Source organism: Astatotilapia calliptera, chromosome 23 (genome assembly GCF_900246225.1).
Source record: "Astatotilapia calliptera chromosome 23, fAstCal1.2, whole genome shotgun sequence".
Classification (NCBI taxonomy): domain Eukaryota; kingdom Metazoa; phylum Chordata; class Actinopteri; order Cichliformes; family Cichlidae; genus Astatotilapia; species Astatotilapia calliptera.
The window spans coordinates 13,317,222-13,332,714 of NC_039323.1; the positions used below are offsets into that span (position 1 = coordinate 13,317,222).

A 15,493-nucleotide genomic window follows, 5' to 3' on the forward strand; every position below is an offset into this window, starting at 1 on the left:
GAAAAGGACACAGAAACTGCGAGCTGAGTAGAAATCTTAAGAGAGGACACCGCACCACCTTTCCTTGCAGGATTTGGCCCAGTGCACGCTGCACCTGATGGCACCCTGATGTTAGCAAAGCTCTGTGACACCAGCCAATGTCAACATAGGCTTATGGTAAATGGCTCTCGCTTGTACTGGTACAAATTGGTGCAAACTCTCCCTCACAGCAGAAGCAGATGAAAGGTCTCCCATCCAATGCCAAGCCAAACAAACTAAAAGTTTCCGAACCATTTCTGTGACACTACTGTACAAACCTGTGCCAATTTAGTGAGAGCCAACTGATACACCATATATTTAAAAAAACAAAAAAACAAGAGACACGGTACCTTCCTAGATATTATGTGGTGAAAGTATAATCACAGAAAACAAGTAATGTTTCAGGGTCCTTTGGTTGGTACCTGTGGCTGGTATTTAATTCACAATGATTATGTATTACAGTGAATACAGATTGGTCTGATCTATGATACTCGTGAGAATAAACTCAAAATAGGTTAAGTTAAAATCTTACATCAACTTTTTTTAAAAGTTCCTACCTCCTGTTGCGCATGCTCTCTCTGCTGGTTCAACTCTCTGACCTGCTCAGTGAGACTCTTTTTGTCACTCTCATGCGAGTTCAAAGACTCTTCAAAATGCAGCTGCAGTTCACGCAGCTCAGACTGCAGGACAGCCATTTGGTTCTGCAGCATATGAAAACACAAACCGGTCAGCCGAGTTACAACACGGCAAGGAAACGTGAACAGAGCCAGTATGCTCCCGTCATATTTTTACCTTGTCCTGCTCCTGTTTGCGAAGTGATTCCCTCTGCAGGCGTTCCATATCCATTTCCGCTGTGGCCAGGTCCTCTCGCAGGGATGCTAGCTTCTCTGTGAGGACAGCCTTCTCTGCCTCCATCTGAGACAAAGCCTGATCAAAACACACTGCGAGGTCAGAATCATTCATACGTAGCTTAGAAAAAGAAGCTGACTTGGCCACTGGTTCTTGGACAAAAAGAAATCGGTTCCACAGTTCGTACTTGTCATTTACTGTCAGTAATTTTTATATTGTCCTAGTGTCTGCACTCTTTCCCTGTCTTTGTCTCCCTCTGTCTTACCAATGAATTTGAACCTTTGTCTTCCTCATTTCCACTTCCTGGTTTACTTTAACTATTGTTTTTCTGTGCTATTCTCCTTTACTTTAAGGTCCTTTCTTCATGTTTCCTTGATTGCCTTCACCTGATTGTGTTTTTCCTCCTCTCACTGGTTATACCTGCACGCAACCCTGTTTGTAACCCTGTTTGTATTCAGCATACTCATTTTTCTGTTGTAACTCATGCTTCTTCTGCTTTCTTTAGGAATTGTATTATCTTCCAGTCCTTTTATATTTCATCTGCAGATCTTCTGCATGCTCAGAATTGCGATGTCGTCCCCTGGCCTACCTTCAAATACACAAACATTTTAAACATCACTGACAATCATAAGAACCATAAGAAACCTGCAAAGACCACCTCATGTACCTGCTGCTTTTCATTCTCAGCCTGCAGGAGACTTTGGCCGAACTCCTGCTTCAGCCTGGCCAGCTCTTCTCGCACCTGCTGCAGCTCCTTCTGGCTGTGCGCACGCAGCTCCTCACACTGTCTGCGCAGCTGCTCCTCGGCCTGCTCCCGCTGAAGCATCAGCTCTGCACGCTGCTGCTCCTAAGGACCAGCAAACAGACACTTCAGTACAATTAACAGATTAATAGACAGTGAGACCAGCAAATTCAAAGTGCACCTTCTGCTGACGTTCTGCTTCGAGCTGCTCTCTGTGAATTTGCTGTTTGCTGGTCAAAGTCAGCAGGGTACTCCTCTCAACTTGAGCCAGCTTTTCCTCCAACTTACTTCTTTCTTCTTTTGCTTGTGCACATTGCCGTTCAGCATCTGCTCGCATCTGAGCAGCTTCACCTGCACAGGTAAATACATCCATGTACCTCAGTTGCAGACAAACTTTAAAAACCACTGATGTTACAGAAGCAGCAATATTTTATTCAGAGTTTTTATCAAAGAACATGCTAGCTTAATGGCACTCATTTGTAGACCCAAAGATCTTGAGGTGCAGTGGACAGAAAGGACAAACTAATACAATACGAAATGCAGCGTAAGTGGATGTTACATAAAGCTAGCATAAAAGTGGAACTTGGCAAATGATACTAAACATCTTCTTTAGCTTAAATTCAAACTTAACTGTTACCCAATACCTAACCAAACACTGACCATGGACACCACAAGCGCCACGCTTTACCACGGTAAGTCAACTAACCAGTTTGAACTGCAGCTGTTAAACGCACAGAAACTTAAATAAAACCTTTAAGAAACAGAAACTCATTATCGTTCAATTTAAGACCTTTTACACTATCTCTGAAAAAAGTGGTAACATTACATGCAAGCTTTAAATGTGTTTGTCAAATATCTCTTGTTGAGGCATGTTTACTCTTCAAAATAACCTTCCTATCTCTGAGAGTGACGTTCCCAAACATAACATTTTTCAGTTACAGCAGGTTTTTTGTTTTTGATGAAGTTTGAATAGTTTAATTTAGGTTTACCTGCCACTTAAAAGAAAAAAAAATTATACTCACTCCCGTCCTGTGGTACTTGTTTTATAGCAAGAAAAGAAAAATACCACATCTGCAGGGGAGTCTAAAAGGATGTGTGTGAAGTATGCAGGCGTGACCATGGGATAATATTATTTTCTGATTTGTTGAGCAAGTGTCTCCATGGCATCAACTGTAAGCAAAGCCAGACTGCGGCACAGAGAAAATTAACTTAATTTATAATAATATGTATTAAACTGCCTATCAGATATAACCACTGATCAACTAAAGCTGCCGCAGGGCTGTTCTGGATCGTTTCAGTTCACTTTAACCCCTGCTTATCTGATTCATGCGTATGTTTGTGCAGAGTGGTGAGACCCTGGTCAGCTGAGAAAGCAGCTCCAGTGATGCTGCAGCCCAGCTGTTGCAGAGCTCACAGCTGAAATATGGATCTCTTGTGGGTTGCTGGAAAGGCTTCACGGCCGGGGGGCTTGGCAAAGAGAACAGTGGGGTCTCTGAGGGAGAGGGCTACTCACGCGTCAAGGCCTCGTTAGCTGAAAGCAAGCCGCGCCTCTCCCCCTCCAACCTGGAGCGCTCGGCCTCCAGAGACGAGGCAAGCTCCTGGCTCTCGAACAGGGCCGTCTCCAGGGACTCCTTCTCTGCTCTGCAACACAGTGGTAAAACGGTTTGAGTGCTGAAAAAAGACCTTTGAACCTTTTAGGTGTAGAAGGTCATAAAGCCCAATAATCCATCACAAGCGTAGTTTCCAAATAAAACCATGTTACTTAAAGACTCTTGTTACACGAGACTCACTACGCTTTAGAAAGTAAAATTTGTTTAAAAAAGTCAAAATGACCGTAAATACCCGACGGCAGTTGGTTTTATTTAAACAAACACACAGAGATACACCCATGCTTTTGAGGACACTGTGCTCACTTACATTCATTCCTTGCACTCTCAAACTAAACATTACTGATACAAGCCTAACTCCAATTTATGCTGAATGCAAATGCTAAAAAACAAACTGGTGAAGCTGGTTTTAAATATCAAATTGGTCCCAAACATTTCAGAGGTCCAACCACACAAACAAATACGCACAAACACACACACAGACCTCAATGCAACCAGCTCCTGCGTGAAACCACAGGCCTTTCGGTCAGCGGAATTTAGCTTGACATCCAGAGCTGCCTTGTCCTTGGCCAACTCCTCCCTGTCATGGGTAGCTCTCTTTATGGCTGCGGTCTGTGTCTCAAGCTCCTTCTTGCACGCACACAGCTCCTCTGTCACAGATTGCAACTGCCTTTTGACCTGGAGACGAGCACAGGCAGAAAAAAAAAACATTTCTTTACACAACATCATTATAAACATTAAAATATTGCATTTGCAATTCACAACAGACTTATGACAAATACATTTTTGATTATTTTCAGCCAGAGTCTTGTTCGTGACAAGTGGGAGACAGATGGATACCCTCACCTATGGCCACGACCTGCGTGTGGCAACTGAAGGAATGAAATAAAGAAAAACCATGGATATAAGGGCCCACATAGCAACATTGGTATGGATTGGATCTGGCCCACACAATGTGCTTACACATGGCCCACATACCGCAAAGAATGACGGCCCTTCGGTGGCCCAGATCAGGTTTGCCAGAGGTGGCCCACACATGGGCCAGCACAAGACCAGTTGCAGACACACTGGTGGCCCTGTCATTGCCCAGAAGTTTCAGCTCTGGCCCCAGATGTCAGCCTAATGTGTACCTTAATCAAGCCATGTAATAACAACATGTGCATAATAGTTCAAAAGTAACATGACAAAACTCTGTTCAGACAGTGAATGGACTGATTCTTATGTAGCGCTTTTCACTATTCAAGATTACTGAAAGTGTTCTATACAACATGCTACATTCACCCATTTTCTCTAAACCGAGTGCTTCCTAACTAAATTCGTACACATTCACACTCTTGCAATGCAGACTGGAGGAGCCAGGGATCGAACCACTAACCTTCCGATCAGTAGGTGACCTGCTCTACCTCCTGAGCTACAACCACCCAGTGGTAAACATGAGTAAACCCTCAATAGGTTTTGGATAAAGTGCCCACTCACAAACCTGTCAAACCTGCATTTGAAACTTTGGCTACCATAGCAGTATAGTATTGCAACAAGACATTTGGATCTTCTAACTAAAATAGGAAAATAGGAACATAAATAGTGCCATCATTGCCAGACCTGGCCCACATCTGGTTGACATACACCCTGCCATGACACCGGTCAGTCAGAAGTGCCAGTTTGATGCCGGATCCGGGCCAGACCTGTTTTCTATGAGCCTGGGCCACATAAACCAAACCACAATCGGCCAGATATGGCATTCCATCGCACAAACAGTGGCTACATTGCCAGACCTGACCCATATCTGGATGACATATGTCTTATCGTGCCAGAAGTCAGCCAGCAGTGCCGGCTTGATACCAGATCCGGGCCAGACCTGCTTGCTATGTGGGGGGCGGGGTGAGGTTCATCTGAAGGGTGTCTGGGTCAGCCTTTAAACAGGGCAACCAACATAGCCCTTGAGTTTAGCGCTGCTGCTCCTTTCCATCTGAAAGCAAATTAGCTGATGTGGTTCAGAGATGCCTTTTGAACAACTTGTATTTCAGCAATATCCAAACTGAAGAAGACACAGGGTAGCAGAGGAGTGGAGAGAGGGACACCATGACTTCAACCAGTGGTTAGTGAAGTCCTGTTGCCATCTTAGTGTCTTGAAATGAGGGGCAGATCTGACTGTGAAACAGAGGACTATCTCATGATTATACCCTGGATAATCCCCTTTTCCGACTCCAAAACTCATCACAATTTGTCAAATAAAGTTCATGTTTGATTGAATATGGCCTAAAAAAAAGCAATCAATTAGTAAATTGTTCCCTGAGGTCACAGAGTAGAGGAGCTGACGGCTATTTTCACACAGACATCTATATATGGAGTCTTTTTGGAACTAGAGCTGTGGCCCCCTGGAGGCCATTACAAAGATTGCGAGTTTAAATAATTTCTTTGGTTTAAGATTTCAGACCTGGAAACTACAGTGATGTGTCTTTTGGGGAGGACAATGAACCTTTTAGGTGGGTGAACCCTGTGAAACATGAAAATTCTAGCAGAAATAAATACTAAACCACTAAAAAATTTGGCTCTAATGATTTTAAATTTAGACAGACCTCCTGCCTCCATAAACATTCATTAGGAGACACAGCGCCCCGTAACAGTATAGTAACTGCACTGAAACATGATTCAACCGTGAAATAATGGAACTAACAAAATGGTTCCAAAAATAAATAATAAATGTCTCACACATCCTTTGTTTTAAGTTTGCAAAGAAAATAAGTTGAAGAATGGACTGAATCATTTTGAGGGAAGGTTTGTTTTTTATTTTAATTTAAAAGCATATTGATTTGCTTCTATAATAAGCACAAGAGCTTTCAGTTCATATGAGTATATGCTGTCGGTTTCTCTCTCTCTCTCTCTCTCTGTCTTGCTCTCAGGTGAAGAGCTGGGCAGAGCTGTCGTTTCTCGGGTTTGTTTCTGCACACATGCAACTCATTACCTTCATCAGTACTAGGTACTTAAGGACCGGCTGTGGCAGTGTCTCCACCAGATTGTCGCCTCCACTTTGGTGGTAAATCGGCCAACCTCGTGTAACTGAGATTTCTGCAAGTTTCGCAAAGTAACTCTTGCGTTTGATCTGCTTCCCAGTTTACCTCCTGGAGTTCCTGCTTTACTGCTTTTGAAACCTCCCTGCTGCCTATAGTGGAGTCAAAAGACCACAGTCGGATTTGTTCTTCATCTGCATTCATGTTTTCTGACTTTCTTTGGAAACAAGTATTTGCCAGCCTGCCTACCAGCTACCCCTCCCTTGTCTCACCCTTCTCCCCGGACAAAGTAAGATTTCTAAGCTGAGAATCATTAAGCAATCTCAGGCAACCTCACAGCTCTGGACTTCATTAACTGATTCTCTCCCATTTCAAAGATTCTCCCAGAGCTCCATTACCGCTGTTAGCAGCCACCTGAGTAACACACGCCCATCTTTTCTTGTCTTACTGTGAATAAAGCTTCCCGGGTCCAACCTTACATTTTTTTTCTTTTATACAAAATATAATACATACAATATACACATATGGAGAAAGAAGCTTCACAGGGTTCCACTCTCACAGCTTCTGTAGGAATTAAAAGGGTAGGTAGCAGCCATATGTTAAAAAGATGCACTTAATTAGTAGATCACTATTAAGTGTCAACAGCTTTTATAAAAGTACAAATTTTGTCTGATCTGGAGCATTACAGTGTGTGTTAACACACAACCAAAGCCTTCCCAGAAGTGTGAATTCACCCCAATGTCAGACTGTCTCATCTCTCTACAGCCTTAGTTAGTGTGTAAAGACTCATCGAAGTACAAGGGGGGCAAAAAAAGAACAAGTATGGCTTATTTGGAAGGGTTGGCAAGAAGAAGCCTCTTCTCTACAACCAATGTGACACCACAATTTGTTCACAAACTTGCATCTTTTGACAGACACAACCAAAGGGGAGATGTTTGACCATAAGACACCACCCCTTTTGGAGAAAAATAACACAGCACAAAAATCTCATATCAACTGTCAACACAATGAAGGAGGGCTGATGATGTGATGCACTTTGCAGTCAAAGAATCAACCACGAACTCCTCTGCATGCCAAAGTTTTTTAGAGTAAAATGTGAGTCCATCTGTATGAAAGCCAAAGCTTGGCCCAAACTGGCTCATGCAACAGGACAATGACCCCAAGAACTGCAGCAAATGTACAACAGAGTGGGAGAAAAAAAGGAATCACGGTTTTGCAATGACAAACTCAAAGTCCAGGCTTCAAGACCATAAGAGAGCTGCGCATATTTAAACACCTGCAAACCACAATGAACTGAAGCAACCCTGTAAAGAAGAGCGGGCCAAAATTCATCCACAACCATGCGAAAGACTGAAAATATCATACAAAAAAAACAATCAACTTATTGCTTATATAAAGGTGGTTCTACAAGCTAGATATTAACTGGCTGTACTAAACTTGCTTTTTCACACGACACTAGTCGGGTGATTCCATATGAAGTCTTTCCAGTGCTGTAACTTGTTCTGAGTAGCCACCTATTCCACATGCTGAGTCTTGAAGTTTAACTTAAAAGACACTTTTGAAGTTTCCACCAGTGAATTATTAGAAAACCGGTCAAACATGCATTGCATCAATGGCTGTTTGTGTTCCTCTACATCAGAGACAATAAGTTGGTGCAGTGTATTGAAACTATTAATTGGTGCTGACCAGTGTTTAAGGTGTGATTAGTCTTATCAGTAAGTACTCAGAATGACCCTAATATACTGTACCAGTTACTGACACACTAGCACACTATATTTAACCAACCCCTGCTACTTCTAATATTTCACTGCGGCAGAATGTTTGAAAAGCAACAATCAGTATAATTTGATTTTGGACCAAACAAAAAAAATGAACTCACACTAACTAAATATTAGCACACAATGTCTTTCAGCCTCTCTTTAGGTAAATATTCAAGTGGATGAATTACACCAATGTTATGGATGTGTGTAGGCCCCCAATATGGGGATGAAACATGAGCTCAGTGCGATGCATGCCGCTACAGGGTTTGCTTCATCCAAGTTTGATTTATTTTTACAGATAAGCTATCTAAAAATGTTTGGATGGAATTTGTCAGATTTTTTAGGTTTGTTATATTTTTGCTCAGATCAACATGGATATCCCAGTTTCACATTCAGAACAGATAATACAGCAGGAGAGGATTCTTTTCATTCTTTAGAGGACGGAACAGGGGGATCTGGATCTGCTGAGGAAGAATGGAAATACTTTAGGTGTTAATTTATTGCTGCTTTCACCAAAACTCCTGCTGGATATTATATGTCTGTCTATTTATCTTTTCCAGTTCACATTTGTTCACCAAGGTCCTCTGCTTGTTATGTCCCAAGTTACATATAAAACACACAGTGGAGCGCTGCATATCAAATGTGAGAGGAAAAAACACAGCAGATGCATCCAGGACCTCCTATGCATTTTAATGTGACAACAAGCTCCGTGAACCTGCTGAAAGCTGTTAATAACATCAGCCAATTCTCCAAGGCGTCGGGAGTAGGGAGGAGCGTGAGCGGCCTGACCTGCGAGCGCTTCTCCAGGGCCTGAGCTTTCTCCTTCTGCAGGAGACTCAGCTCTGCTTCTAGCTTCTGGCAGAGATCCTGCAAGTGGCTGTGGGAGCTCTCCAGGGCTTGCTTCTCGGCGAGCAGATCCATCATCTCCTTTTGTGCCCGCGCTGCATCCTCTCTGGCTGCTGCCCGCTCCGCCTCGGCTTCCCGTCTACGTTCACAGAGCTCCCTCTTCTCTCCTTCTGTCTGGAAGGGAAGCCAGGATATTTCATTTTACTTCCTTTCCTTCTAGTAGCAAGTCTGCTTGGTTACACCTCTGGGCACTTATTTATTTTCTAAATTAACTTTAATTTCAGCAATCACCAGGATACAAAAACTGCAGGTATAGAGTAGAGCTATATGACTTTGTGAGACCAAGAGAAATTTTCCAAGTCAATAATATCAAATAATATGCTCTTGATCAAAATCAACCCTATAGTCTTTATATATTAGTTATATGATTTATATACTGTAAGTTTGGGAGCACCTGATGACAGATCTGTGACTCACAGTGCAGCACACAGCAGAGCAAGTTAGTCATCTCACCTCGTGCTCTCTACTTTTTTTGTATGTTATGGGGGAACTGCATGGCTACTGACCTCCAGCAGAATACGACTGAGCTCCACCTTGTCTTTTGCTAAGCCTTCACTAAGGGCGGCCATTTTGTCGAGAGAATCTTTCAGCGCCGCCTCCTGATTCTGGAGTTTGTTGAAGGCCAGTTCCTGCGCAGCACTCTGAGACTCAATCTGCAGAGTGATTCAAATAATATTAAAAGAATTATGACAGATCTCAGAGAAACTTTGCAAAACTTGCGCTGAGGAGCTGAGTTGTTAACCTTGGAGAGAGCCAGAGTGAGGCTGGCCTTGTCATCCTCCAACACCTCCTTCTGCAGGGTGATTTGGCTCAGAGCCTCCTTCACCATCACAAGCTCCCTGCGCAGATCCGAGTGCTTCCCTTCGAGCTCCTGCAAACTCCTCTCACTGAAACAGAAATTATATCACATGTTTAACTCCCCACCACTGTTCTGCTGGTCTCACACACGATCCCTTTAACAGTAATCCATCTGTACTTTAAAAAAAAATGAAGAAATGTTGGCATAAGTGCCGAGTTTTCTTTTTTCTGTTTTTCTTGTTTTTTGTTCAATTGCATGTCCTTCTCCAATTCTCAGCTAATCAAATTTTTTAGCCCAAGAAACCCTGAAAATGGGAAAGAAAAGTATCCCTCATGCATGAGTTCAGTAATGCTATGTAAATCATTTACATTTTCATCCAAATGTCATGTGGGTGCATTGCCGGCTGGAGAATGACATGTGTTACTGATCTGAACTCTAAACAAACGGGGCTTGAAAACAATCACGCCTGTCAGGATGTGCTTTGTGTAATGGTCATTCTCTGTGATCTTGCTGTACCCTCTTTGGGCCTCCGTGTTCTGGCGTGCCAGCTGCATCTCTAGATCCTCCCTTTGCTGCCTCAGGAGATCCCTCTGTCTCTGAAGTTCTAGCGAGGAGCTCCGTAGTACCTCCATCTCAGCACGCTGGGAGTCCACTTCCTGCTGAAGCCCCGACAGCAGCTTCTCCAGGCTGCTTTTTTCACTGTGTGATGTGGTGAAAGAAATAAGCAGTGGACATGAAAGAGACAAAGCATGTTCAATAGCTTTCTAAATGCCAAAATCAAAGTGTAGTCAAGAAAAAGAAGTAGAAGTACTTGGTGAGGATGTACCTGGAGATGAGCTCCAGTGAGCGGTGATATCTGTTGCTGTCCCTGAGGCTTTCTTCCAGAGCTTTTTTATCCTCCTGACTTTCCCGCCTCACATCCTGAATCTTCTGCTCCAACTCTCTCCTCTCAGCGTCCCTCTCTTGCTGGTGTTCGCGCAGTGTATCCACTTGCTCCAGAGCAGCCCCCAAACGTGCACGTAGCTCCTGCAGGTTATATGTCAGTGTGAGTGATTGAGCTTTTTATGCTTGAAAGGCTGCAACATAAAAATTCACATAACACAGAGTTACATGAGAAGAAACAATGAGAGAGACACAGACAACCATTCACACTCATTCATACCTGAAGCTGATTTAGAATCGCCAATACAATTCATTAAATTCTACCCATACAACGCCACATTACAACAAGTCGCCAAGTCACAACAACAGTCACTTTAAGGCGCTTTAAGCCAAAGGATTCAAACCCACGATTCTGAGTTTAGACTGTGACACTTGCAGAGGATGTAAAAGTACTACATTTCCACGTTGCATCAACAGATCTTAAATGTGTTTTTCAGCCCTGAAAATTTCACATTCTCCTGGATTTGTAAAGCTACAATGGCTCAAAAATGCTGCAAAAATGAACTGACTCTGAACCTGCGAAGTTTCCGTTATGTGCTTTGTGGCTCTGTTACTTGGAAAATATTCAGAATGTGAAGGTATGAAAGTTTTTCATGTCTTTATTAAACACCCTAAAAACAAATCAGCTGATTCTGATCAGTCCAGCTGAGGTAGGAACTTTTTTAACTTTTTAACTTTTTAAACTTTTTTTTAAGTTTTAACTTTTTTAAGTTGACAAATATGACAAATAATGATCACAGAAAAAGTAAAAAAATGAAAAAAAAAATCACTTCATAGTAGCTTATAGTAGTAGTTAATGTCACAGTTTTGTGTAGCTCATTCCATTTATAGGCAATAAACTATTTAAACTATTTAAAGTTCATTGTGGATAAGAGGACTAGGTAATGTTAAAGCATGTAATCAAAGACACAAACCTGCAAGGCAAACACACTCTTAACACATAAACACATGTGTTACGTGTGTTTATAAACACAAAACTGTTATTACAAAGTGGGGAGATTGTTGTTTCTTTGAAATTACATACTACAAGTATATGCCCAAAAGTTTGACTTTTGCAGATATAAATTAGAAGAAGCGCACAGACTGTGTGTTAGATAACTGTTATACCTGTGTTTGTTTCTGGTGTTTGGAGAGAGCATTCTGTACTGATATCACAGTAGCGTTCCTAAGAGGAGAACGGCCATGAAGAGGCGAGGATGACACACTCTCAGGGCCACAGCCGTCCCCCTCACTGCTCACTAACTATAAAGAAATTATAGTAAAAATAAAAGGCATTATTGACTTCATTGCATAACAGCTTCACAATCTAATTCACTACTTTGTTTTGTTCCGACCTGGTGAACATGGTGTAAAATCTTTTGGAGGGCTTGGATCTCTGTGTGGAGTATTTCCATCTCTGCTTTATCCTCGGTTCGCCTTGTCTCCTGAGCAGGAAACCATTTAAGTCAGATAAGCAGCGTACATGGAGTAAGTCTGACATTCCCCAGACTGCAGCCCTCTAGACTAGGAAGTTATGGACTTTATCAAGCCTCAGGTCCAGACTAGAGACTATTTAGCTATCTGTCACCTCCTACCATATATTCCCAAGGTCCTACCATCCTGTCCAGACTGATCTGCATGGTGTTGAGGCTGATATCTTTCTCACTGTTCTGGCTTTGGAGGTGCTTCATTGTGTCGGTCAGTTCCAGGATTCTAGATAGACCATGAAAAGAGGGTTCAGGAGAGTTCAGGAGACATCAAGGAGAAGACAGAAAGAGACTGGGATGTACTCCTCCCTCTAGACCATCAATGCTATCATGTTCTGCTCATAGTCTACAAGAGATGGCACAAAAGACTTGATTCCCATTACTAGATAAAAGAACTAGATTTACTCCATATATAAAGGTTTGGGGTTTCATCAAAAGGATTATACTTGTCTTTTCATTCAGGCATAGAAAAATAAGAATTTCCTAAATGATCAACCAATCGCACTGCACATGACCTTGAAGCCAGTATTCCTGTTTCAGTTTATGAAAATGGAATAGTGACGGCCCAGAGCAGTTAGTCTAACCCACAGATTGAGTTACTCAGTTACTATATTCAGTCTGAAACCAGCGGTGGATGGTTGTTAAACAAAATGAAGGTAACCATAGGACATTTTCACAAAGGAACACAAGAACCACATTAAGTTAAAAGACAGACATGGTAGATTTCTTTTAGGTATGTTGCTTTTTGAGAATAAAGTCAATAAAAAGTTGAAATGTCAGGAATAAAGCTGAGCTGAAAAAATAAAAGTTAGAGGAAGAAGAGTTTTGGCATTTTGAGAATAAAGTTAAAGCTTTGAGAGAAAAAGTAAAAAGTCAATATTACACTTTACATTTCAAGAATAAAGTTAACTCAGTAGATTTCACCTCGTTTTCATCATCTTGACTTTTATCTAAACATCTCGACTTTGTTCTTGATATTAATATTGACATCCCGACATTAATTCTGAGATGTTGACTTTAACTTTACCATCTTGTACTTAATCTTGACACGTTGACTTTAATCTTGACATTTGTACTTGGGGAGGCCTTTACCTGGAATTGAGTTTGACTTTCTCTGCATCGCACTGAGCCTGAAGCTGCATAGCCTCTTTCAGCTTGTCCTTCAGCTGCCTCTCCAGAGCGGACATCTCCACACCACCACAGGGGCTTCCTTGTGTTACTCTGGCCTCTAAATTCATACAGGCAGCGTGCAGCTGCCGGCTAGCTGCGACACACTCGGTACGCATATCAGACAGAGTTCTGTTGAAAATAAGGATTGCAGAATGTGTTATGACATTTGAAATTATTTAAAGCATAAGAAAAGCGGATGATGGTTACATTCAGTTGCAAACTTTTATCCTAATTTTTTTTTAAAAAGATGATGAATGCCTCTCATGATTAAGCTCTGAGAACTGAGCTCTCTTTGAAGTGTCTTAAGTTTAAGTTGCAGCTCAGCATCTGACATGACAAAGCTGTCTATGAACTGAGCACTGACTATAAAAGCAAAGTACTCTACAATACAGTGGTTCAGCACTATAGAAGCCAAGTCTCCCTGAAGACAACAGCTTAGGCTTCGTCCTGATGGATGATTTTAACAGTGAGTGCAGGCACCTTGAGCAGTATTTCCCCACAGTGAGAAACAATAAGCAGGGGCCAATGACCTTGTTGACCTGCTCCACTTTGATGTGTGGCTGAGAGAGGTGGATTGTTGTCACAGTTGTGAGACTCACAGGAGAAGGTGGGGGTTTTGTGGAATTCTGACTTGCCGGAGGGATTCTGGCAGCACGCCACACTCACCTGTCAGTGAACGTCCTTAGCTGGGTGAAACTGCTCCGCAGGGAGGCGGCCTGGCGCCACAGCGCTCTGACATGAGCCTGTTCCCGACTCAACCGGGAGGCACACGTCTGCAGAGACAAGCAGCAAACCGGAGTAGAACCTGGCGTTAAGGTGGTGTGGGCTGCTTATAGCAACCTTTAATTTTATTGTGATCCCAAGCAGATGCAATAATAGAACTCCTGGACTCACGCTGGCAAACATACAAATAATTGGATTTCCCTGAATCAACAGATGTAGCCCATTTACAGCACGAACGCCAGATTGTTTGCACAAAATTTTCCTCCCCCTCAGCAGTTGGAATGTTTTCACAGGAAACAACAACTCAAAAATCATAGCAGTGAAATGAACAGGGAATGAGAATGAATTGACAAAACTGGCTATGAATGGAATTCCCACCCCATGTGAACTCAACAGGAGTTTAATTGCACAATCTCTATACAGAAAGGGATGAACCCCGTTGCCTTTCTGCCTCAAGCACCTCATTCCTGAGGTTTTTCTCACCTCTTGCTCTCTCCGCAAACGAGTATCACACGACTCGGCATCTTCACGGGCCTTCCATAAGCTCTCGGTTAGCCCCTTGTTGACAGTGCCCACCTGGTCCAGCTGTTCCCGCAGCATGGAATTCACTTGGCTGAGGCTGGCACTCCTGGAAAAAACCCATCGTATGACAAAGTGACAAATAGCCGTGTTGACAGCCTCCTATAAACCCTGTCACAGAACCCAAACTTCTTATAGTCAGCATTATCACTCAAACATATATTTCTTTTAGATCCACACTTGCCAGCTGCGCTTACAGGGTAAACATATGTGACAGTTTTACAATATCTGTGTTGAATAAGATTTAATATCAACCAGATCTGCCTGTAGAGTCATTTACCAAATGTTTACATCATTCTCACACTCAACACACACCCTCTTACAGTAAAGCACGCTACATTGTTTTGCTTGGTTATCTGTCTGAGAGGCAGCCAAACCCTTGTTTGCATGAATGGGATGATATCGAGTTAAAAGGGAACTGACATGTGAGGAAAGAGGGATTCAATAATGAGGACTTGTAAGTGGTAGCTGTGGGACTTATCTCTACACTATACTTATATTACACAAAGTGCTAAAGTGAACAGAGCTTGGTAACTCTGCAATAAGTGAGATATTTAGGCAATAAAAATGACTGATTGCTGGCAGACTTTGCACCACGGGTATTTCAAATAAAGCTCCATAATTGTATAAATCACTGGGCATTAAAATCTGGCCTCGGCTCCAGAGGTTGGCCCACGTTTAATGTGGAGCATTATTAAAATGTTCTGGAGAACAGAGTCAAAACAGTCCCACTAATTTTCTCTGACAAATTGGATGCCGAGGTCATTTGCCAAGGGCAGGTTTCAGCCTCTCCCTTGCAGCACGGGGAAAGGAAGAACTGCAGGGAAGCTCGAGCGACTACTGGGAATATCTCTGATCCAAACATTTCTCAGAAATATTTCAACTTGATTTCTGCTTCTCAAGACGAAACAGAAAAAGAAAACA

General features: G+C 42.4%; 1 protein-coding gene across 5 annotated transcripts in view; it reads right to left on the reverse strand.

Moving 5' to 3' along the window:
• The window catches only part of crocc2 (ciliary rootlet coiled-coil, rootletin family member 2), a 44,691-nt gene that overhangs the window by 11,826 nt on the left and 17,372 nt on the right, over positions 1 to 15,493 (reverse strand). For 4 of the 5 annotated variants that reach the window (XM_026157830.1, XM_026157827.1, XM_026157829.1 and 1 more), the window contains exons 7-23: positions 14,474 to 14,618; positions 13,934 to 14,040; positions 13,190 to 13,396; positions 12,206 to 12,323; positions 11,966 to 12,055; positions 11,739 to 11,873; positions 10,516 to 10,715; positions 10,206 to 10,388; positions 9,633 to 9,777; positions 9,397 to 9,543; positions 8,774 to 9,004; positions 3,701 to 3,894; positions 3,123 to 3,250; positions 1,791 to 1,960; positions 1,535 to 1,714; positions 811 to 945; positions 576 to 719 (exon numbers count right to left, since the gene is read on the reverse strand). In XM_026157830.1, the coding sequence (XP_026013615.1) occupies positions 576 to 719; positions 811 to 945; positions 1,535 to 1,714; positions 1,791 to 1,960; positions 3,123 to 3,250; positions 3,701 to 3,894; positions 8,774 to 9,004; positions 9,397 to 9,543; positions 9,633 to 9,777; positions 10,206 to 10,388; positions 10,516 to 10,715; positions 11,739 to 11,873; positions 11,966 to 12,055; positions 12,206 to 12,323; positions 13,190 to 13,396; positions 13,934 to 14,040; positions 14,474 to 14,618 (2,659 nt within the window). The remainder of the gene's footprint in view (positions 1 to 575; positions 720 to 810; positions 946 to 1,534; positions 1,715 to 1,790; positions 1,961 to 3,122; positions 3,251 to 3,700; positions 3,895 to 8,773; positions 9,005 to 9,396; positions 9,544 to 9,632; positions 9,778 to 10,205; positions 10,389 to 10,515; positions 10,716 to 11,738; positions 11,874 to 11,965; positions 12,056 to 12,205; positions 12,324 to 13,189; positions 13,397 to 13,933; positions 14,041 to 14,473; positions 14,619 to 15,493) is intronic. The other variant, XM_026157828.1, reaches the window with a different exon arrangement.